General features: G+C 37.7%; 2 protein-coding genes across 4 annotated transcripts in view; one reads left to right on the top strand and one right to left on the bottom strand.

The window, feature by feature from the left end:
- The window catches only part of itfg1 (integrin alpha FG-GAP repeat containing 1), a 213,706-nt gene extending 202,604 nt beyond the window's left edge, over window positions 1–11,102 (bottom strand). Inside the window, exons 1-6 of the mRNA XM_047362733.1 lie at window positions 10,862–11,102; window positions 9,735–9,819; window positions 9,452–9,582; window positions 3,495–3,552; window positions 3,305–3,382; window positions 3,110–3,204 (exon numbers count right to left, since the gene is read on the bottom strand). Coding sequence (XP_047218689.1) covers window positions 3,110–3,204; window positions 3,305–3,382; window positions 3,495–3,552; window positions 9,452–9,582; window positions 9,735–9,819; window positions 10,862–11,075 — 661 coding nt within the window. The 5' untranslated portion in view covers window positions 11,076–11,102. The remainder of the gene's footprint in view (window positions 1–3,109; window positions 3,205–3,304; window positions 3,383–3,494; window positions 3,553–9,451; window positions 9,583–9,734; window positions 9,820–10,861) is intronic.
- A 433-nt stretch (window positions 11,103–11,535) lies between these two features.
- Window positions 11,536–24,276, top strand: part of phkb (phosphorylase kinase, beta) — a 121,300-nt gene continuing 108,559 nt past the window's right edge. For 2 of the 3 annotated variants that reach the window (XM_047362462.1, XM_047362463.1), the window contains exons 1-2: window positions 11,575–11,664; window positions 16,291–16,377. In XM_047362462.1, coding sequence (XP_047218418.1) covers window positions 11,601–11,664; window positions 16,291–16,377 — 151 coding nt within the window. In that variant the 5' untranslated portion in view covers window positions 11,575–11,600. Of the gene's footprint in view, window positions 11,665–13,705; window positions 13,829–16,290; window positions 16,378–24,276 lie in introns of all 3 variants that reach the window. The other variant, XM_047362465.1, reaches the window with a different exon arrangement.

Here is a 24,276-nt window from a genome sequence, read left to right as displayed (position 1 = left end):
GTCACTTAAATCACCTTTCTTCCCCATTCTGATGCTCGGTTTGAATTGCAGCAGATTGTCATGACCATGTCTACATTCCTAAATGCATTGAGTTGCTGCCATGTGATTGGCTGATTAGAAATTTGCATTAACAAGCAGTTGGACAGGTGTACCATATAAAGTGGCCGGTGAGTGTAAATGCAGCTGTGCTGTGAAGGACTCAGATTGTTTCAGAACAATAGTGAACCAAACGGCATAATTAAGACCAAGAAACACATCACTGTACAATATATCGCAAATCTGTCATTAAAATAACAATGTATGCCATAGGCATACCACAAGAACTGCCTGGACTGCAATAAATGTTAGTTAATTATATGAATGTAACAAATTTAGACTCTATGCTTGTAATATGAGAAACAGCAAGAAAAGAAGTGATATGGGGGCGTCTCTGTGGCACAGGTAAAACTCGTGACCCAGATTCAGAGGCTTCAGTCCTCAACGCAGCTGTCGCTGGTTGGTCCCCCAGCCCAGGCAACCTTTGCTGCATGTCTTCCCCTTCTTTCCACCCCTTTTCTGTCAGCTTATTGTTGAACAAAATTACAAAAATAACGGCCACTAGTGCCGCAAAAAAAGGAAATATGGTAGTCATGGCATTAGGAAATAAGACCATGTTGTTTCAGAGCCAAAATAGCTGATATTGGCCAGAAGCAACATTTTCAGTGAAATCTTGTTAAGATGGAAATACTGAATTTTATTTATTTTTTCAATAACTGGATAGACTACCTAATATCAGTGTTCATGTTTGCTATAAACCCAAAGCAGAAAGTCCTTAACACTTTTAATTCACCAATATAGATCCCATGTTTTCCTAATATCGTCTACTGGATAGGTTAGAGATAAGGCTGTAGAGAAGTTTAAAACAAGGTCAGATTCTAAAACAATATTCCAAGCTTTGAACATCTTACACAGGCTCGGTGCGAGCCGTTAATCAAACATGGAAAGAGTATTGTGATTACAAGCCTGCCAGGACGTGGCCACCCACCGTGACCCTTTACATTAATCGGAGAAGCAGCCAAAACACCCATGGAAACTCTGGAGGAGTAGTAGAGATTCTTTCAGTAAGATAACTATTAATTGTGCACTCATCAAGTGCTACTCATTACTATATGAATAAAATGGTTTTGATCAAAGAACATTCATATTATAGAATGGTCCAGTCAAAGTCCAGATCTAAATCCAATTAAGAATCCATGGCAAGATTTTACACTATACTGATTTTTATTTTGAGTCCATAAATGTACTTACCTTTACAACAACTAAGACATGAACTGCATTTTCCTGTTATTTGTCTCAAATCTGATTAAACAAATACATTTCTGATTGATATAGATCTCTGCTAAACATGTGATGTAATGTGTGATTGCTTACAGGTAATCTGAGGACTATTCTTGCAATTGAAATCTATGGTTTATAGTGGCTTTTTGCTGTCTTGTAACAACTGAAACTGTGCCTGAATGCATCCTGTGCCATCACTAATTGAATCTAAACCCTATTATGAGTTTTACAGCATTATACCAAAGCAAATTTATGCTCATCATCCAATGTAGGACAACCCAGCTAGCAAGTATAAGCTTGCCAATCCTAGAGACTCAATCTTTCTCTGCTTAAGTCTTGCTGTGATCCTTTAGCCGGTATCGCTTAGAGGAGCAGGTGGCCTCCACAGACAGTTAACTGAGCCTTTCTAAAGGCTCACCCATGGCCTTGCTCATCCTCCACCCACCCTTATTTTGCCCTTAATCTTTCCAGCCATCCTCACCTTTTGAAAACATCTATCCTTTCCGGCTGAGCTTCATTGCTCAATCGCTTGCTGCCTACTTTTCTCTTTATCTTTTTCAGCAATCTGCAAGCCACCCCCAAAAAAACATAAGCAGCCAGGAGTAAAAATCCACCAGATGTACAGTGGTTTTTAACTAATATTCTGTTGTCTCAGCTACACATTTGCCCAATGTAAAGTACAAACAGCTGATTGTACTTCAAAGAAGTCAGAAATACCAAAATAATTCTGGCCCTTTTGATAGTGTATTTACACATGGATACAAGCTGCATGTTTGTCAAGAACAGACCTTGCGAAGAAAAGTTAAATGTGAGCCATCCCTGAGATACGACAGTGGCCACATTGTTCCTTATTGTATTAAAGCATTATCACACCAGAACAGAAAGTTTTAGGTCTTCTTTTTTACGCATGCTGGCTACTGTATCAAAGTATACTAAGGCTTAAAAAGTTCCGGTTTCAAAAATCACTAAAATTGTCTATCCTTCTCTTAAAAAAGATAAATGTCAGAGAAAGTACAAGAGGTCAGACAAAAATGCTCACATTCACACCTGGACAAAGGCAGTAGGTGCTCAGCCACAGCGAAGGGAAAAACATCCAAATCAACTAAAGAGCTAGCACACTGAAGTACTCAAATGCTGGTTAATTTATTGCACCATGCTGTGGCTTCAAGGTAACGTTTGGAGCAACAACTTTTATCCATTAAACGAACAATGTACAGCTTTATCTTCACAACATCATCACAACAGTGTGAAGTCAAACATGTTTCTTAAAAATATTACATCAGCGAAATTCTTTACACAATTAGTTTTTTGTTCCTTATGTGATGTAAAGAAGTTGACCAAGGATCAATTTCAAAACTCCTCTGAGAACACACTACCAACTTAATACACTAATCTCAGTGACAGCAAGGACTGTCATCATCAATCTAACAGGAAAAAACACTCACAGGGTCATATTTGTTAAGGTTTCTGCCTGTAGTCAGTCTTGATGTAATTTTGGAGCGGTCAGTCTTGATTAATGAAATGGTCTGCCTGCAGCTGTGTGTGTAGTATAGATCAGTGCTGCTTTAGAAATACAGCCACAGATTCAGATGCTTTTACATTGCTGATTTTTAAATTAAAACACGTGCTAACTTGCCCAGGACAAAACACTGGACCATGGTGTTTCATATGTTCAGAATACCATTTACCCAGCTTCTCTAAGTCACAAACATAATGTAGTAGGTTTGAGCTGTCAAACTAAACTTTCATCTTTTTCTTATTACAAACGTAATAAATTATCAGGTATACTCACCAGCAGTGAAGTCCTTGTTAAGATCGATGAAAGCATTAGAGTGAGGGATGCGCATTTTGATCGATGAATTAAGAGCATTCTGGCATGCCTGAACCCTAATGTGGAGATAAAATCAGAATTCTCTATTATCCTGAATAAATTAGTGCCTGGCAGCTAGAAACACAAAGTCAGGAAATGTGTGTGGTATTACTTCACCTGTTGGTAAGATAACAGATTTCAGTTCTGTGGGGGATGGTCACTCCAAAAATATCTGGAATCATGTCGCCATTGAAACTGTGCGAAAAAAAAGAATGACATTAGGGACATTATTATTTTCCTCCAGTTAGTATTTCTTTTAAAATATCTACATCATTATTAATTTCAAAATCCTGAAATTGTTACTTACTCCATAACAAGAGGCTGATCTGTTAAGGTATTGTTTAGGGTAAGGTACCCAACAGTTTCTGCAGGAAAGAAACAAAGAAAGCATGTCCTGAGTTACAAAGGTCTACAGAAATGCAGCAAAGACTGTCAGTAGGATGGTTAAAATCATTACTGACTATGTATGGAGCTATCAAATGTGAAAAACATTTAAAGGAGTAACATTTAAAGGAGTAACACTTGATTAGCATTCACGGAATGGTAATCAAGTAGATTTTATTGCAGCACCTAATTAATAACACCATTTATTTTTACTGAATCTGAATTAATAACATAAAAGTATTTTAATATGAAGTTCAGAAATGATTCTGCCTTGAAAATAATACATCTTTGATTAAATATTAAGACTGGGGAAAATATGACAAATATAAGCATTTTTTGTTGGTTTGACATAACCTGGTTTTAAGCAACTTCAAAATGCAGAAAGAAAAAACAGGAGCAAAACACAAAACACAGTAGAGGCGTAGACAAATTATTGAAAACTACATTTAAACTCAAACAGGATCAAAAGTCCGAGACCATAGACCTAAAAGGCTACATTTGTGTAGTTGTATGTCATTTTCTGTCAGGCCTTCATTCTCGTGAACCCCTGATAGCAAAAGCAAAAAGGTTTTCTGCAGGATTGTTGAGGTGTACAGCCCCTTGCAATGTGTTTTGCTACTGAGGTTGGGCACTATAAGAAAGTCATTTTAAATAAAAGATCCGTGACACAAGTAGTAATGCTCACCGACCATTCACCTATGTGTTGAATGTTTTTCTGTGCGCTCTTATTGTATGTGCTGGGTTGTGATCATTTATTTCGATTATCGTCCCTGTGTGGTAAGAAATATTCATATTTTGTTCTGGTGTTTCAAACTGTTTTTTGTTGTATGTACAAAAAATAATCTTTGAAGTAACAGCTGGAGAAGATGGGGAAAAAAGGAGAAGGAAGTGACGTTTTCTGGTCAAATTTTCAGCTGTGTGTTTCTGGAGAACGCCGGTGGAGCAAGTTCGAATGGTGCCTGTTGCTCTGCATCTTACTCTCCTGATAGCTTCCAACATTACTGGCATGACAAGGCGATCACACAGCTAATTGGAGGAGGCTCCAGAGGCATCAAACCCCTGCCAGCTATGCTGACATGTTGCAAGGGGGATAACTGTTGACAAGAGCCCTCATCTGTGCCGTGATGACAGACTTTAACAGTACAACTCTCCAGTTGACAACACCTTACAAACATAGGAACCAACCCAGGAACACAATGTTCCCATTCTGCATTTTCCCCATCTCACTAAAAACATTTGTCTTTGCTGTAAACTGGTTGTTCCAAATGTTAAATGGACTGAACTTATATAGCCCTTTTCCAGTCATGCAGACCACTCAAAGTGCTTTACACTAGAGCCACATTCACCCAATCGCACTCACTAACGCTCACACATTCATACACCAATACGCAGATCGGTAGGCAACTTGAGGTTAAGTGCCTTGCCCAGGGGCACATCGACATATGGCAGGACTGTGGATATCGACATATCCACAGTCGCCTTCAAAGGGTCACCTTGAGTCTGAGGAATGCTCACATCAAGCACGCCTTAAAGAATTTATGAAGTAACCAGCAAGAGCGGTAGGGCTGCTCACAACTGAGTCCTTTTTGACAATTCTATTTTTATTTTCTTTTAGGGAATCTTTTTTGGAATATGATCCTTAATTGTTGATCAGCCTATTTCTATTTAAATGTCATTTTCAATTAAATGCCTACTCTATTTTGTTTCTTCTTTTTGAATTTGAACCTGAACCTCTAACCCGATCCAGCAGCACATAAAGTTAATAATTAAATTTGTTTTCCTCTCAAGGCTTTGATTAGGAGGTTACAGAACATAGTTCTGCTTGAGGATATGATTTACTTTTATACTAAAGCATGACAGAAGGTCCTATGTGAAAACAACTAGGAAATTCAGGGAAGAATAAAACAATTATTTATCACAATAATAAGAAAGCACAAGCTGTTCAGACTTGCTGTATTAACAACACAACTAAAACATACAGTCTGGATTTGAGTTATTTGGATAGGTACACCGAACCTTCTCTTCTATTCACAGTACAGTTTACTTGTCTGACACAACAATCTGGCATTCGATGTCGGAATGGAATAAGAAGAGCAGCTATCGTCAATGGCTCCAGTTATACAAAAACATGCATTCAGTTAACAACATATTTCAACAAAATATATACAGTGCTGTGGAAAAGTGTTTGCCCCCTACAGATTTCCTCTATTTTTGCTTATTGTCTCACCTAAATGTTTCCAATCATCAGGCATATTTTACTTTTGGGTAAAGATGACCTGTGTGGATTAAAGAGAAGTTTCCAAATGATGATTTCATTCATTAAGGTAAAAAAAACAAAAAGAAACCTATCCAAACAAACCTGGCCCTCTGGGAAAAAGTTATGGTACCCCTTATGAAATAACTATGATTAAACTACGTTTTAGAAAGCTGAGCCCAATTTTACAAGCCAAATCCAGACCGGATTACCTGACCTGCAAATATAATAAATAATTTAAATAGGGCCTGTGTTAAACACACAGGAATCCTTACTCCTGGGAACCCCAAAACAGAAATTTTGAAAGAGGATTGGATTCATTTTCTGACCAAAGTTTGAGGTCTCAATATCAAGGTGCTTTTCAGTGGACCCGTACAGGCAGTCCATTGTGGAGATGAGAGATTCAGCAGACTGCTGATGCTCAACAAATGGCTTAAAGAAGAACATGCTGCAAAATCTGTGAATGTCATAAAAAAATTCAATATTTTCTGGGAACACAGACATCTTTTCAAGGCAGACCGATTATGTCTTAATAAGTCAGGAGTACAACTCTTCAATTCCAACATTTTTTACTCTGAATCAGACACCAGCAGCCTCTGCCACATACAGGAGACAATGAAAAAGCACACACCAACTAATAAGACTGTTTTCTGAAGGAACTGCAGCCTGCTGAGATAAGGATGAACCACAGAGAAAAAGAATGACCAAGAATGAGACTTCTACATTACTACAAACAAGTGGAATCAGACTCCAACAGGGTAGCTCTGGACTCCCCCACTCACTCCCCTCAGAGCAGACTCCCCTCTCCTTGCACTGTAACTCAGAAAATGAACTAGTAGATAACTTCTACTCTAAAAGTTCAGACACCGCTGATTCCATAGCTCCCATTACGGTGAAGGTTGTCTCTGGTAAGAAGATATCTCTGTGGAGAAATGTTCCACCAGTAAGAAATCATCAACAACAACATCAATAATGTTCATGGACAAAATGACACAGTTCTACCAAATCAAGTACAAAAACTTAGAAGAAATTGTCCATCAATTTAGTTCCTCCACCTGCTGCTGTCTCAATATTTTACCCACCGCTTTCTTTAAGAAAGTTTTTCCTGTCATAACATCTGAATTGATTTAACTAATTAACGCATCCATGATGTCAGTCAAAAACAGCAATTATCAAACCACTGGTAAAAAAGAAGATTCTGGACAAGCTGCTATTGCAAAACTATAGGCTTATCTCAAATCACCCATTGATCAATAAGGTTGTTAAAAAAAGCTGTGTTTCAACAGTTAAATACCTTCTTAACAATGACTAGCAGCTTTGACGTCTTCCAGTCAGGTTCACACCATACCGGGACTGCACTTGTCAAGTAGTCCAATGATATCCACATAAATGCAGATTGTGGAAGAGCCACAGGGCTGCTTTTGCTGGACCTTAGCACAGCATTCCACATTGTTGATCATGGTATATTACTGGAGCAACTGGAGGACTGGGTTAGTCTTTCTGGTACAGCCCTTGACTGGGTTGAGTCTTACTAGAAAGACACAAACTTTTTTGCATCAATAGGTAACTTTACCTCAGCATTGACAAAAGTCCCAGCCAAGGTTTCATCTTGGGACCCCCTTTACTTAATATCTGCTATAACATATTTTCCCCCTAGTTCAGATCATAACAAACAACAAGGTGAGTTACTGTAATTACGCAGATGATACACAGATCTATATTACAATGTCACCAGGTGACCATAAAAAGATTCAAGAGTTAGCTAGATGCATAGAACACATCAATGTGTGGAAGTGCAATACTTTTCTGCAGCTGAATAAAAGCAAAACTGAAGTAATTATTAAAGAAGGAGCAGTCAAGAGTCAGCACATAGCTTCAGTTATTACAGCTAGAAACTACTGATCAGGCCCAAACTTTGCGTGTAGTGATGGACTCAGACCTGAATCTTCAGACACATAGAGTCAATTACAATGTCGGGCCATCACCTGAAGAACATTTCCAGGATTAAAGAAATAATGTCCCACCAGGATCTTGAAAACCTCATCAATGCATTCATCTTTAGTTGAATTGATGAATGCAACAGGGTCTTCACAGGTCTGCCCAATCAAGTCAACCAGACAGTTGCAGCTGATCCAGAACGCTGCTGTCCCTGTCCTCACTAAAACTAAGAATGTATCATCACTTAAGCCCAGTTTTACAGTCCTTACACTGGCTCCCTGTATCTCAAAGAATAGACACTTAAAAAATACTTCTGTTAGTTTAGAAATCACTAAATGGCTTGTGTTCAGCTCCACTAATCTGGAAGACTTTCAAAAGACTGGAAAGATGCTGAATCCCCCAGTTCTTTAAATCAAGGTTAAAAATCCATTCGTTTAGAGTTGCCTTTGAGTATTTTATTTAAACTATTAAATAAAATATTTAATAGCACTATTAAACTATTGCTGAAATTTGCAATATAAATAAACTTGCAATGCCTCTCTGATGACTGAATGATCTCAAAAGAAACACATCATCTAAACAAATTAGAGTAAAAAAAGCTGTAGAAAAACAAAGTCATTGACCTCTATCAGTCTGGAAAGGATTACAAAGCTGTTTCTAAGATTTTGGGACATTAGCTAACCAAAGTCTGAGCCATAATCCACAACTGGAAAAAACAAGCAGCAGTGGTAAACCTTCCCAGGAGAGGTTGGTCAACCAAATTTACTCTAGAGCACAATGCCGATTCAACCAGGAGGTCACAAAACAACCCAGGATCAAATCTAAAGCTCTGCAGACCCCAGGTCACTGTTCAACATTAAGACTAGGCAAAATGACCTCCATGGGACAGTCCCAAGGCCAAAACCACTGCTGACCCAAAACAACACAAAGGCTCATATCATATTTACCTTTATGATCCAGAAGACTTTTGGAAAAGATTGTTTGGACTTACAAGATAAAACTGGAACTTTTAGGAAGGTGTGTGTTATGTTGTATCTGACCTAAAACTAACAGCATTTTATCTTGAGACCCTGATACTGACAGTCATACATGGTGGTGGTAGTGTGATAGTGTGTGTTTTGGGCTGCTTTGCTTTCTTAAGACTTGCCATACTTGATGGAATCATGGATTTTGCCATCTGTACAGTACCAGAAGCCCAACCACACTGTGTGTATACAACAACACAATGATCCGAAGCACAGTGACAAGGCCACCACTGAATGACTTTAAAAAACCTACAAACACAAAATTACATTTTGAGTGGCCTAGCCAAAGTCTGGACCTAAATCCAATTCTGATAATGTAGTATGATCTTAAACACAGTGTTCATACTCATACTCAGTTTTCACAAACTCGTGATGTCACTTGTTCCTGCTAAGGGTGGGACAACTAGTTACTTTTTTCCATTTGACCAGGTTGTTTATTATAGCTTGTTCCCTTAATAAAGGATATCAGCATTTAAAAACTGCTTTTTTGTATTTACTCATGTTATCTTTGATTATCTGAAACATCTAACTGTGACTATAAAGCAAAAACTAAAGAAATGGGTAAGGGGAAAAACATTTACACAACTACACATAAAAGACACATTTTGTAAAACAAAAAAGAAGTTCTGATTGAATGAAAAATAATATACTGTTAATCTGTACCTAATGTGTGATTGTTTCCCCAAAAGACAAAAACTGATGTGTCTGACGATTGGAATTGAGCTGTCAGAAGGACGTCCATCTGAGAGTCTCCATCATAATCTCCAGGAACTACACTGGTGATGACGGTGTCCCTGAAAAAGGAAAGAAATGAACCGAGATGATAGTCGGTGGCAACATTTACTGCATCACTGAACAAATTGCTTGTATACAGCAGACAGAAACCTTGAATGTACCACTTAGCCTATCAAATGCAAAAAAATATATATTGTTTTAAAATATTTACTTTGGCAAAACATCCTTGGAGATGTTAACTTTGGGCTTGAAGTAAGGAGATGTGGAGTCAGCCAAGAAAATCACCAGTTCAGACTCTGCAAAGGTTAGAGAACAACACAAGAAATTCAAATAAATCTATTACCCACTACCACGAAAACACTTTGATGTATGGACAGAAAATAGCCTGTCTGTCTTTGACGACGGCGAATAAGCAGTGGATGAATTATCCAATCCCTTTGCTGATAGAAGTCAGGACTCCAGCTTCGAAAGGTTCTTACCAACCTCAATGCTTACATTTAATACGGCTACTACACAGTATTAGAGAAAAGGCTTTGTGACACTATACCGCACAGCGTTGCTGCCAGCTGTGTACAACCACCACTAAACTGCTTTACTGTCAGGTCTATGAGGAACGAAGAGAGAACATCTGCCTTGAAAATAAAATCATACAGATTTTAGCTACTTAAGCTGTATATAAAACCAGCTTTGTAATCACGTAATCATTGCAATAACAGCTATTTTAAAAGGCCATTCACAATCCCACCAAATTAATATGACTAGGGCTAGATGAGTGGTAGCTCTGCATAACTGGTATTTGTGTTAAGCAGCATCACTGTCAATGTCTGTGGGTTGTACCCATAAAAAATTCATTTTCACAGGCCAGAATTTCTTTAACTGTTTATACGTTTAATATAAGTTGGAGTTTCATTTTTTCTTTCCTGCTGGTCATTATTTCTGTCCCTTCATTTATTCCCTACAATAAAAATAATAATATAATAATAATCTAATTCTGACCGCGGACTTGGACTTGTGACAGCAGGGAAAAGCACATGTGTGTTTAATTAACTAAAACAGTCTGCTTTCTGAATCACTGTAACAGCTTGATTAATTCCACCTGCGTTCTCACTGCTGTAAAAATACATTTTTTTGTTGCTGTTGTTTTTAAACCCAATAAACAAGGAAATACGCATTTGACAAGCGACAGAGATACAGGCATTTTTTCCAAAACGGATTGATTATTAGAAAAAAAAAAAAAAACACTTCGGTCGAGAAATAGTTTTTGCCATTATAAGTGTAATGTGTCTTTATCTGACAAGCTACGACGCTTAATTGTTGAGAAGAGTAAGCATTACATACTCTCTTTGATGACGAAGATGTCGGTCTGTTTATCCGAGTTGAAGTCACCAAACGCGGCCACCTTCCCATACTTGGCGGTCCCGAAAAGCTCCGCAGTTACGTCTTGAAGAGCAAAGACACGTCGTTGTTCTAATAAAAGTAAGAAATACGGCAAAGTGTTTAATGTAAACAGCCACATCCTGCTCCACAACATCCACCAAGCGGAATACGGCATACCGCTTTACGGCTGGAAGGAACAGAACCTTCTTCTAAACACAAGTATTAGTCCTCAACTTCTCTCTCTCCCTCTATGTATATATCTATATCTATAGATATAGATATAGATATAGATATAGATATAGATACATATATTATTACTCTTTTATCGGAAAATAATTTCACAACAATTCTAAAATACGCGAAAACTATTTTATGGTGTTATGTTGTTTTACGTCAATGTCGTGCAAACTGGTCGCCGGACAGATGACAGGTGTTTGAAGCTGGAGAATACTAGCCTTACAGTTGTTCTTCAAAACAAGTGCATTTCATTTTTAAAGGTGGACACTTAAAAATCAAACCTTGACTATTTTTTTTAAAGCATAAAATACTGACTTTTGTATCTGCTAATTATTTTTTTTTCTAAATCGTTAAAACGTAATTTATTCTCATTCTGGCTGCAAATCGCAGACTTAAATGCTTTATTCTGAAGGGCACAAGGAGAAACGCTGTTAATTTGCGGCGAGACTGACTAAGTGTAAACATGGCGAGCCTGGCAGATGTCGGATGGAAACTCTTGGAATTTAAAGCCCGATCAAATAGATCAGGTCTGACTCACTCCTGTGCATGATCCCACATTGTATGACACGCCCGGCGGTGTCACAATTTGTCTGTGTTTTAAAGCCTGCAACCTCGGTCCTGAATGTGGTCCGATTTGTATTTGCAACCCGTTCAGTGCTGCGGTGATGGTGCGAGCAGGAAAGGTCAGGAGATTTTCATGTGCCAAGCTATTTTAGGAGCTTCACAGAGGGTCTCGGTTCGCTGAAACGTAGGAAAACATGATGCTCCTGTGTTATCATGTCATGATAGAGTCCTGCAAACAAACCCTGCTGGGCCTGTTAGAATGAAAACATATTTTGGTCTCGTTTTAGAAGAAAACTACACTTATAATGCGAATGATATCTTATTAAAGTTACATTAGGAAATAAAAGACAAAATGTTTAGCTTTTAACGGTAGTCAGATCTTTTGCTGGATATTCGTTCATATTATTTGTTCTCATTCAAATATATTTAAAAACCCAGAGAGCAAAGTGTACCGGAGTCAAATTCCTTGTTTGTATGTACGAACCTGGCAATAAAGCTGATTCTGATTCAGATTTTCTGGGTAATTTACTAAAATTGGTCCCGCTTACAGAAAGCAACTCCTATAATGTAACAGCTGCAGTCATTTATTTAATTGCATAGTCAATGTCTACTTTCATAATTTCATCACCATTGTAGAGTAGCCAATATTATAATTCTGTACTTCTCCAAATGACCTCTGGAAAAGTATTCAAACCCCTTGAACTTTTCACTTTTGTTTTTCTTACAACCACAAACTTTAGAATATGTTATTGTGATTTTAGGTGTCAGACCAGAACAAAGTCGTGAAAAGGATCTATGAATTAAAATTTTTTTGGTTGTTTTGTTGAATACAACTGTGTATTTAGCCCCCACGAGTCAATACTTTGTAGAACCACCTTTAGCTGCAACTAAAGTTGCATGTTTTGAGGTACGTCTTTACCAGTTTTGCACGTTCAGGGACTGACATTTATGACCATTCTTGTTTGCAACATAGCCCAGGCTCAGTTAGAAAGGAAAGAGAACATCTGTAAACATCAATTTCCTGATCTTGCCACAATTCTCAATTGGATTTTGATTAGGCTGTTCTAGCAGATAATTATGCTGTGATGTAAACCATTAAATCATAGCTCTGGCTATTGGTTTTGGGTCATTGTCCTGCCTCTGCCCCAGTCAGAAGTGTTATAATGTCTAACAGGTTTTCTTTCAGGATTTCCTTGTATTTAGCTCCATTCATCCATTTGCTGAAGAAATCCGTCCTCACAGCATGATGGTGCCACCACCATGTTTTACCTTGGGCATAGCGTATTTAAGATGATGTGCACTACACAAAGCGTTTTGATTTTCTTCTTGCCACTTTTCCATAAAGATCAGATTTGTGTATTTTGTCCTGTTGACAGATTCTCCTACCTTAGCATGGCTCTCTGCTTCTCCTGCCACTGATGCCACTGGCCTCTTGGCTGCTTCTTTGATGCATGTTTCGCATCCATAGGATGTTTAAAGTTAAATATTTTGTGTTATAAACAAACCACCCATTCATTTTTTGACTGCTTTATCGCTGACGTGTCTTCTTTGTTCCTTGGTCTTCATGTGCTGTTTGTTGATGACAGCATGCATTTTTCCTTTAGAGAACAGCTGCATTTATACTGAAATTAAAATGACTTTTTAGGCAGTTGGATGCTCTGGATTTTATTTTGGGCTATTAAAGTAAATGGGGCTGAAAAATATGCACAACATACATTTCCGATTTTTAATTGTGGAAAAAAAATTAACTACACAAATATGCTTAACTTTCTGTTGGCCTGCCATTTAATATTCTAATAAAATACACCAAAGTTTGTGGTTGTAGTGTAACAAAATCAGAAAAAAATTCAGAGGGTCTGAATAATCTTGCAAGTCATCGTAATATGTCCCATGATTCTCTGCATGTTGTTCATGATCATTACCTCTGAATGTAATTCATTGTTGATTGGTGCATGTGTCAAATCTAACTCTGTGCTACTAACTGCTTCCTGTGAATTGCTGTAGATTTCTGATTTAGCTGAGAGTGAGAGAGAGAAAAAAAAGACGATTGGCCTTAATTTCACCTTTTGAGCATGGCCGTCTCAGTGGCTGCGGTTGCCCAGCCCCGTCGAGAAGTTCGCAGACTCGGTAAGTGGCAGCAGTGAATATGGTCAGCCTTATGCACGAAGCCAGTAAGGGCAGGAAGTGCCCTCAGGAAGGTTTTACACCTTTGGGTGTTTTCCCATGTCTTGCTTGTTAATAGTAAAATTGATTGGGTTCATTTGTCCATGTCATTATTCAGTATGTCCACTGCAGTACCGGGTTACGGATTGGTCAGTTTGGACCAACCAAAACATAAACTCATTAAATATTAATAAATATTTGGACCTCAAAACTTTAGAACATGTAGTTTAAATGCTGATTCATGATGTTTAACATTTGAATAAAAAATGTTCCAGAAGTAGAGTTACAGAGGTATGTTTAAGTGTTCTGTAGAGGCCTGACAGTACTCACAAAGTCACTGTTCACTAAGGGTTCCTTATGTCAGCAAAAAGAAACAAATGACCGTTGTTTGGTTTCTTTCACCCACTTTAAACAGAAAAAAACCCATCAAAAGAACAGAGACAGCACTTGTGCTTTGTTTAGTGATAATGTCCATATCACATGTTTACGAGGTAAATATGAAGCTGTTGGATGAACTATGAGGTAGAGCTAATAAAACCTGAGTTTTTCAGTCATGTCAGCCTTTGCTTCAGTCAGAAACTACTCTATAGAGAAAACCTTTAGAGTTTTCATTTAAAGGATATGTTAAAAAGCCCCATTATAAACTGAAGTTGGCATAAGTGAAGCAGGAACAGGTTCTGGTGGTCTATATATTGAACCATGTTCTATTTGAATTCCGAACTTTGATCTGGGAATGATGGAACTGAACTCCAGTACCAGATTGAAACCCAGTGAGTTTGTTAATCACTGTGACCAGATTAAATGCTGTTTGCATCACAAACCTTTAGCAGCACATCTAGTATAAAGGTGGTTGCACAGCATGATGATGGCGACTGGTTTAATGTTAATGGAGATACACACAATAAGAAATGCAAACAAACCGTTCTCTCCAGCCGTCATTCCTGCATTTAACGCTGGCATCAGTCAAGCTTCAAAAAATACACCTTATTTTCTATTAAACAGCTCACATAGAGGATGCCAGTTTGCAAAGTTCAGCAATCTGTTTTGAACATGTTCTATTGTGGAGCAATTCTGATAAAGCTATCTACACCTGAAGTCCAGGTGCCTCTTCTGTACCAGCTCACTTCAGCACAGCACGTCCGGTGTGTGTTAAAGGTGCCAGCTGATGAGCATCTATTAACGTGTCGTGACAGAACACTATCGATGTGCTTTCAATTTTAAAGTTGCAGGAGCCACACTGTTTAGGGTTGGTTAGTGAGAAACCTTTAACTCTGGAACTTGGACTTCACAGTAAGAAACAAAATGAAAAACGTCCTTTTTACTAAGGTGATACTTGTTATAAAAAAAAATTGAGAACCACTGCTTCAACGTAGCGAGGTGTGTAGAGTAAGGTGCGGTTTATCTGACCAAAGATCCATCTGTTGTTTTAAATTCCTTTTCTCTAATGAGAAAGAAAGAATATTAATTTCACAGCAAATTCTAAATAAATATGTAGAAATAAGAGGCATTCTATGGATCACCATATAAATGTTTTCAGATTATAAAGGAATGTGTTTGAAGCTTTAAATTTGACACTTGATATTTGTTTCTTGAATATGATGAAATCCACTTTATTGGAATGATCGTGTGATATTGGAAACATTACAAGCTGTGGCACTTTTGGCTGTAAGCCCTGTTTATCCACTGGTTTCCCACTCCTCCCCTCCAATCACTTAAGGACCCTGAAGGGACATGGACATTAATGTACAGGTATGACAAAGTGGTCTCAAGTGGTTGTTTGCCTTGGGGTTGTTTAAAACTAGCTGAACATGGACACCCACATTTCTGTTCTTATGTAGGAAATGGTTTTTTCCCCACTGCACTGGTTTAAAGGGTTATCTCTAAAAGGAAAAAAGATTGGTTTTGTCTCTTGCAATTTTTAAGCTGATGGAAATTATGCTAATTTGAGTAAGAGTGTGAATTTCTCAGTGGGCTACCTGTGGTATTGACCCAAGGTCAAGCCTATTAAAATGCAAATCTAACAAAGAGAAAAGTATGTGGAAAAATAGAGAACACTTAACGGAGGGGTTCCCTAGCCTGCTCTCTCTCAGCTCACACTGAAACGCCTGGTTGAGTGTTACATTACTATTCAAATTTCTCACTCTTGGTGTGTCTATTATGGTTTGATCCGTGCCCCTTTTGATGCAGTGTGTTGCAGTGGAAAGATGAATTTACTGATTGTATGCCTTGTTTGTTTCTATTCTCCTGCTGTTTGCTGTTTGTTGTTTGGAATTAATCAAATTTGAGGTAGTCCTTTTGGTTAAATATGTAAAACATGCTGAGGAAATAAGACCCCGTTTATATTATTTGTTTCCAACACACATTGACAATTGATGCATGTGCTAATGTATGGAATGTTTTTTGTATAATAAATATGTCCTCCTCAGGTTCCATCTATGAACCTTTAAAGCTGTCCAATCTCCAGCGGGAGGATGAGCCCCTATGGGAGAAGCTGGACCGTTACTACAATGCAGGTAAGTTCACTCATTCTCTTTGGGCAAAATCCATTTCCAGTCATACTCTCTCTAAATTATTCTATTGGTGGCCCTGATATTTCTTCTTTGTAAGTTTTAGTTTGATGGCTTTTGACTCCACTACATCTCTACTTGGTTTTGCATCAGCAAAAGCCTAAAACAAGCCTCTATTAACTAGCTTATACTGGCATCCTAATTTATCCCTGTCACTTTACAGCCAATGTGTGTTTACCAAGAAAGGGCCTAATAACCCCCCACAGATCACTGGAAGTGCCTGTGTCTGTCTCCAGCGGTCATTTCATTGTGGAGGGGCGGTGTATAACCTGGACAGGTTGCCAATCCATCACATGGCATTATTGATATTTAGTGAGTTAAATTTACAGCCTGAGGAGGACAAGATTTTTTTCTTTCAGTGTTTTTTTCATGATTTGTAAAACAAGAAAGCCCGAAATGTAGATCTCACTACAAGTCAAATCCATGCCTGAGGGGTAAAACCGTATTTTTCTCCTTTATTTGTAAAATGTGGCAACATGAATGGGTGGAATATGTTCACAACACCCCACATAAAATCAACCACAGGAGGTCCCTTTTCACATTCAGTCAGTCATAGTGGTAGAAGAAGCCTGCAATAAACAGGATATGATATAACTGACTAAGAATTGATGCATCTCTAAAGTTGCACTTGCTGAGAATGCAGAAAGTAATATGTGGAGTCCTTGCAAGATGTGCTATATCCAGCTGCTTTTAAGCTGTTTTATTTTTCTGGGTCTGAGCACTGAAGGTGGAGCAAAGGTCTGTTGCATCTGTAGTTTGTCTCATCTTTCTGCCATATGAATTCTTTTTTTGTGAGGATTAAACATTCAAAGTATTCATGAAGCTCGTCGGACGCAGACTGTAGGGCTATTCAACTCTGCTTGCAGCTTAACTATGACAACTCACTAATCACACAAACAATTAATGCTAAAGATACCACCACATGCCATATATTGTCTATGTATTCATATGCAAGAATGGAAGAATACAAAATGCATCCATTTCTGAAACGCTGTCTCTGTTTATTAGTTAGAACAAAGCCATAAAAGTTCTTAAGAACTCAAGAAGGACACAAACTTGATGATGGATAGCTGGCAGAGCCCGGGGCAGGTGATCATTCTAGGGTATGTAATCAGTGAAGGAGGCTGCAGCACCACTGCAGAAGAGATAAATACACATTAGTACTGATTGCTGAATTACCAGCAGCTGGAAGTGCAGCACTGTGGCAGCAGTACCTCCCCACACTCACACACTCACACACACACATAGTGCTACAGAGCCAGAGATATTGTCTTGGATTTTTGTGCTCACTTGGGTTTCCCCTTCTGGATGTGAGCACATCCCATTTGCAGTATAAATTGAATTTAGATCCAAACATATTTATACATCACAAGTTTGTGTTTTGTGGATATTTTTGCTTATGTTAGAGATAATACAAATGCTTTAAAACTGGTTCATAGAGTGCTGATCACAACAAAGATAAATTTGAGATTTTTAATAGTAACTACAAATATGGCTCTAACTTAGTTGATAAAATAGGCGCACATGTAGGGAACGGACATTATGCATCTCAATTGATTGCTGCTTCTTCGGAAGAATCTTATTTGTTACAAATTTGTTTAACAAGTCAATGTATCTAATGGGAAAGTGATCTGTGTCCCTACAAAACTGAACATTTTGGTCACATAGATTCCAGTTAACAGAGCTGCATGTTTGGACATGTTTGTGCAACTGTATTTTTTGTTTGTTTTGCCTTATGATGGCAAACTCGATACTCCCGGCTTTTTATTTCTGAGTAAAATCATTGCAAGTAGATGCAGAGAGCAGCAGAGGGAATAGGCCGAGCACAGCACTTCATCCAGGCTGCTAGAGCTCAGCTTAGTATTCAGTGTAGGACCATATGTTACCCCTGGGTTTATGTGACTATTAGTTTCTGGTATTACAGAACCTGTTGTCCCTGGGGGGCAGAACCGATGTTACTACTGTGACCATAAACTGAACTTTTGTCATTGAATGGGGAAAAGTTTCCTGTACAGAATGACAGACAAGCCTTGACGGGCACCTTGATGGAGGTTTATTTTCCTTTTTGCACTGATGATGGTATTCTAAATCTGTTTGTGCTCAAGATAAATAATGCACAACTATGTAGATAAAAATCTGCTGAGCTAAATCTAAGATTCGTCATTGATTGAGTGGTATTTAAACAAGCATAACTGTAAAGGAGATAAATGTTTTTTGTTTCCTTTTATCTCCAGGGATTTAAAGAATGTGCCAAAAAGCAATAGATTTAATTCAGCATGGATTTTGATCTATGATCTGCTGTGTTGAAATATGTCTAAAGTAAGCATTTTGCCTTTTGCCTTGAATATGAGGAATTAGCTTCTTAAAATATGTGTTAGGTTCACCGATCAGTCAGCCAAAGATTAAAGTCGGCAAATAGTTTCTTGGTCGGCTCCGATAGGTGATCAACAGGTCAACTACTGGAAAATCCGATTTTTTTTTCTTGTTCAAAAATGCATCAAAACTAACAATTCCACCCATTTTCAGTCTTTAAACCCATCAACCAGCAACTTGTACTTTCTACTTCTGTGAGTTCACTACAACTCCTAAAGGCTAGAGGCTGTTGCGGTGATGCAAAATAGAAATTATTTTATAGTATTACTACTGCTTTTCTCTTATATGGTTTAGTCCTTAGAAAAATCGTTCAAAATGAGAAGCAGCAGAACATGTGCCTGTGTGCATGTATTTGTGTGCGCAGCCAACAGTAGTAATGTGTAATTACCACTAAGATCCACTTAAGCAGAAAGGACAGTAATATACTGCCTTTTAGCTTGGTTTTAGTTACTCTTTAAGTATTGAATTGCCTGCATTGTATGCATTGCTCTTTGCTAAGTGCATCAATTACCACTATTCTTCAAAGAGTTAATTTAAAGAAGAGCTTTGCTGTGCCCTGTGGATACAGTATAGTGATAAGCTAATGGGGAGTTTTCATTAGTTTCTCTAGGAAGCACTAATTTCTCCGGGTGACGTTCAACCAGTCTTGCTTGCATATCTTTAAAAGCACTTTAGCAGAATTTGAAACTATATAATTTATAAATCAACATAATATGTTTACCTTAGTATGCATTTGTTGAGCTCTGACAAATCAGATAGAAAGATCAGATGAGAGCAGTGATGAAGAAAAAAAATAAATGAATATCTTCATTGTGATTGAACATGAGTACAACTGAATTTTTACTGTTGTATCTTTTATCAAAAATATCCAGCTACATCCACTCAGCCTCCATGTATACAGCCTGTCATGCCAAATGGAAGAAATATGCTTATGCACAGACAGACTCACAAAATGAAGTTAAAAAGTAAAGTGATATTAATAAATGAATATCATCTATAGACATATAGAGATATAGATATATCTCTATAGACATCACAAGAATTACCCAATGATATAACTTAATCTATTCTAACCTTCAATCACCTCTGGATTTGGGATGCTTGAAACTGAAAGGGAAACTGCTGGCATGACTTGTGGTCAAATTAATTGGACTAATAATTATCTAACCACTGGGTAGAAGTCATAGAGTACTGAAACGTCATTACCAGTTGGTCAGTTAATCCTTAATATGAGAAATAAAATTATGTCCCTGAAAAGTAGCAAACCCCATCTTGACACAGCAGAAAACTGAATTCCACACCATTTATTCCAGTATAAACAAACTATTTAGAACAGGAGCAAATCAAAAGCAAGACATGTACTCCATAGACATGACAGTACTTGATGTTCTACAAAAATCCCCTTCATTTCCTCAAGCTTTGACCAATGTAAGAAGTGTTTATCTAAATGCCAGCATACAAGATAGAAAGCATTGTGACTGCAGCTTCAATCCTGTTGTCAGAAGTAAGTGATCACCAGTATTGGTCGTGTCTTTCTGGGTCATTGTACAGTTTAAATATATTGAAAGCAAAGATTACCCTGTGTGAACCAGTTCTGAAATGTTAATGCATCCTGTGAAGCAAACGTCTCTTCAGGGCTGGATGGACCGTTTTCACCCATGAAAACTCTTGTTGCAGATATGACACAGTCTACTGGTCAGCTCTGATTGAGGCAGCTTGTTTGTGCGTGTGGGTGTTTGTGTGTTCCTTTCTTGGTTTATGTGTCAGCACATGGCTTGTGTGTTGTCATTAGGTTGCATGCATTTATGCATTTAGAAAATGAGAGAAGACAATGCAGACAGCTGAATGAGCAACAGGTGTAGCTCTGAGTTAAAACCAATTTGTTGCTATCAGTGAGCACAGCACTGCCTAGAGCGGCGGTTTTGTTGAAACCTCATAGATTCTAAGAAAGCCTCTGCCAGATTGTGGTACATCGAAAGTGCAGCCTTAACGTAGAGCTTGTTTAATTGTTGTATTGGGTGGCGACTGGAAGCTCGCGTCCAATCCCACAAGGGAACAAAGCCAACATTGTTATCACCAACACACAGACCCTTTTGCCAATATACCTGCTTTCTTTCAGTTTCTGCAAGAAAAAGAGGTGGAGAGGGGTGAGACTGGATGACAATGACAAATCAAACCAGTTAGATTTTTTCTGTCTTTTTTCCTGCATTTGGGCAGTGTTGCCTTCAGCTCAGTCAAAAGCAGCGGTATTAAGCTGGTGCTGCTATGATTAAGCACTATATTTTGTTATCAAGAAAAGAATAGCAAGGGAAGTTTTCCCTCCATTACTTATGGTTCATCATTCAGTCTTTTTTCTCTCTCTCTGCTACTTCTCTGCTTTCTCATTTATGTGCCAATATGGCTCCACTCGACTAAGTCCGTCTGGTCCCTGATAACACTGGTGGCAGAAGGTAGGCTGCTGTTGCTCTGCTGTGGGGCTCAAACTGATTAAGAAATGGGAATAAACATGTTTTTTCTTCATTAGTTTTGTGCATGTTATATCAAAATACAGTTGCAACACTTTGTGCCATGTCAAGTCTTTGTCCAGGATTTCTAAAAAAAAAAACTTGTAAGCATTGAGTCTGGCAGGTGTTTGAAGGAAGAAAGCTTTTCATTTAAAAAGTGACCTATATGAAAATAGGAATTGTTTATTTATTCCATACCTACCATTTGTTTTATTCATAATTTGCAAGCCAGTTAACAAAAAAAAAATAATAAGCTCCACACTAAACTTTGTGCATTCTGCACTTTTTAACAAAACATTTATTACAGCATGTTTAAATAAGTGTTAACTTGCTTAACTACCCATGTTACGTAGGTTTAGTATTTCCCATGCCACAGCACTATTAACCATGTCATTCCAGCTGCTCACATGGGTCAGAAAGAACTTACTGTTTGAAAGGACAATGTGTTGGGTGGTTGCTTGTATGTTGTATAGAAAACAGAGCACTGCTTGTCTCTGCTTGTCTCACAACTCTTTTTTTTTTTTTTTCACCTTCTGCTTTGTAAGATATTTCTCAGCATTAATACTACAAAAATATACACCGAAGTTGTAAACGTTTATCCATTATTCATTATTGCTGCAGTGTGTATGCATTAGGGAAATCTTGTCACACAAATAGAAAATTGCCCTTAAATCTTCACATAGGGCCAGTTGCAAAGAGGGGAGGAAAAAATATGCCCTAGTGCAAGTGGTTAATTTGTCCCTTAATTACCTTCATAAGCAGAGCGACAGTTTGACAGGCCAAGACTGGCGGCAGGCAGAATTTAAATCTAACCTATAGTAAAAACAATTATTCCTGTCTAAGGTACATGCATATATATGTTCTTCATATATAAATATTTCATTTATGCAAATGAATGCAAATTTTATGAGGCAAATTCATAAATTCTTTTTTATTTGTTGAATGAATGAATCAAATTATATAAACAAGTTAATAATTAAATAAGTACCAGACGGGAGGAAAGTAACTTATTTGCATTTTACATAGAAAGGTATAGAAAGTAAAAAAGAAAGTTATGCTTTCAGATCCCCAAAAATGACGTGTCAGAGAAACTTGCCTAAGTGATGGGGTTTTCTTCTTGCAGTCTGCAGCTTAGAGTAGCACAGTGCTCCCCCTCCTCTACCTATTGCTGTACACTACCAATCAGCTTGCTTACAGTTTTTTTTTTTGTTTTGTCATATTGACAAAAACACAAATTCAAGAATTTGGAAACACTTTAATAGCATCAGCATTAATATAAATGATGATCACTGCAGTTTGTATTTCAGTTTTGCTCTTGTGGTTTCCCTGGACAGGAATCACATTGCTTTTGTGGTTGTCTGTTTTTTTTTTTTCTTGTTATCATTTCTTCAGCCTGGTGGAGCAGTGAAATGGCCCATTTTAAAAGAGCAGACTGTGTGTGTCTGAGACATTAGCTGCTGATTTAGTGGGACATTAGCTTGATGGATGGCATTGCAGAGAACTCTCAACAACAGATGATTTGCATGCGAAGAAAGTTTTAGCCTGGGACCAAACAGCATTCAGTCCTTTCGGTCTTAATGCTCTTTAATTTACTTTCTAATCCAGAATATATCACTAAATCTCCTACAGATATATATTACCTCTTGCACCTCTCTGTCTAAATGAGAACTGGAGTTTTTTTTTTAAAAACTCTAAGAATTATGTGAAATCATTGGCAATGCAGTATGTCTAGACTAAATCACAGGGGGGTTACTGTAACTAGACCTTAAGAGAATTTAAAATCTCACTCCTCGCTCTGAGTGATTAACTCTTTAATAAAAGTATAACATTCTAAAAGCTTGACATTTATTGTACACACATGTTGTTTTGTGACTGAATTATAGATCATCCAGTTTTTTGTCTCCTAAGCAGTGGTTTCCCCTGTTGACAGAAAGATCTATGTGCCTTTACCTTTTACAAACTAAAACATTTGAACTGTATGGCTATCTGAAACTCACTCCTAAATGACATCATCAATCATTGTTCCCATTTGTTTGTAGTTAATGAATGAACACTGAATGGAATATTGGCACAAACACAATCAATCACTAATATAGCACCAAAGGCCGAAAAAAGGAGCATGTACAGATTGGTTTAAACTAAACTAATTTAGCTCTATGTCGAAACCAAGTTTTCTTAAGAAAAATATGCAATTGGGTAATTTATTCAAGCAAATGATTGCAGTTTTTATGTTGAAGTACTGTTGAAAATCTTGATTATGATGTTAGATAAGATTTCCTTCTGAATCCAATTTTTATTGATTTGAAAAATTTAGAATAGTGATAGTTGGATTTTTGTTTTCTTTCTTTTTTTTTTCATGAGTTAGTTGGCTAGTATTACTATTGCCTTGCAGCAAGAAGCTCTAGGGATCTAATCCTGGTCTGGGGTCTTTTGCATGGAGTTTGCATTTTCTCTATGCTTGTGGTACTCCGGTTTCCTCCCACAATCTAAACACATCAATTGGTCAGTTGGTCTCTTTAAATTGCGCTTGGAAGTGGGTGTGTGTGTGTGTGTGTACATAGTAGTTTGTCCCATGTTTCTCCATTTTACCCAATGATAAACTGGCAACCATTGTAGAGTTTTTATTTTCAAAACTGTTTTCTATATAGTTTGTACTTTTAATTGTACTGATTCTGTAATGTCAAGAGGTAAGCCTTAGCTGAGTAACAGTACAAATCTCTATGTTTGGGTATTCCTGCATGTCAGCAAGTACTTTATTAGTACTTTACCCGGAGGTCAGCTTTTTGAGAGCTTTATTATTAATCTTCCTAATTCACCCCATCAATCACTTTAACTTTCTGCCAATGTGATAGCCACCTCCACTTCACCCCATACATGTCCATCTTCTAGTACACATTACTCCCATTGTTTATTTTCACAGATACTCATACATCCTTTCTGTCCCTGTTTGACACACTCATAGGCAGAC

Source organism: Girardinichthys multiradiatus, chromosome 4, assembly GCF_021462225.1.
Source record: "Girardinichthys multiradiatus isolate DD_20200921_A chromosome 4, DD_fGirMul_XY1, whole genome shotgun sequence".
Taxonomy (NCBI): domain Eukaryota; kingdom Metazoa; phylum Chordata; class Actinopteri; order Cyprinodontiformes; family Goodeidae; genus Girardinichthys; species Girardinichthys multiradiatus.
The sequence above is the reverse complement of the archived record's forward strand: the minus strand, read 5'-3'. Positions and strand labels throughout refer to the sequence as shown.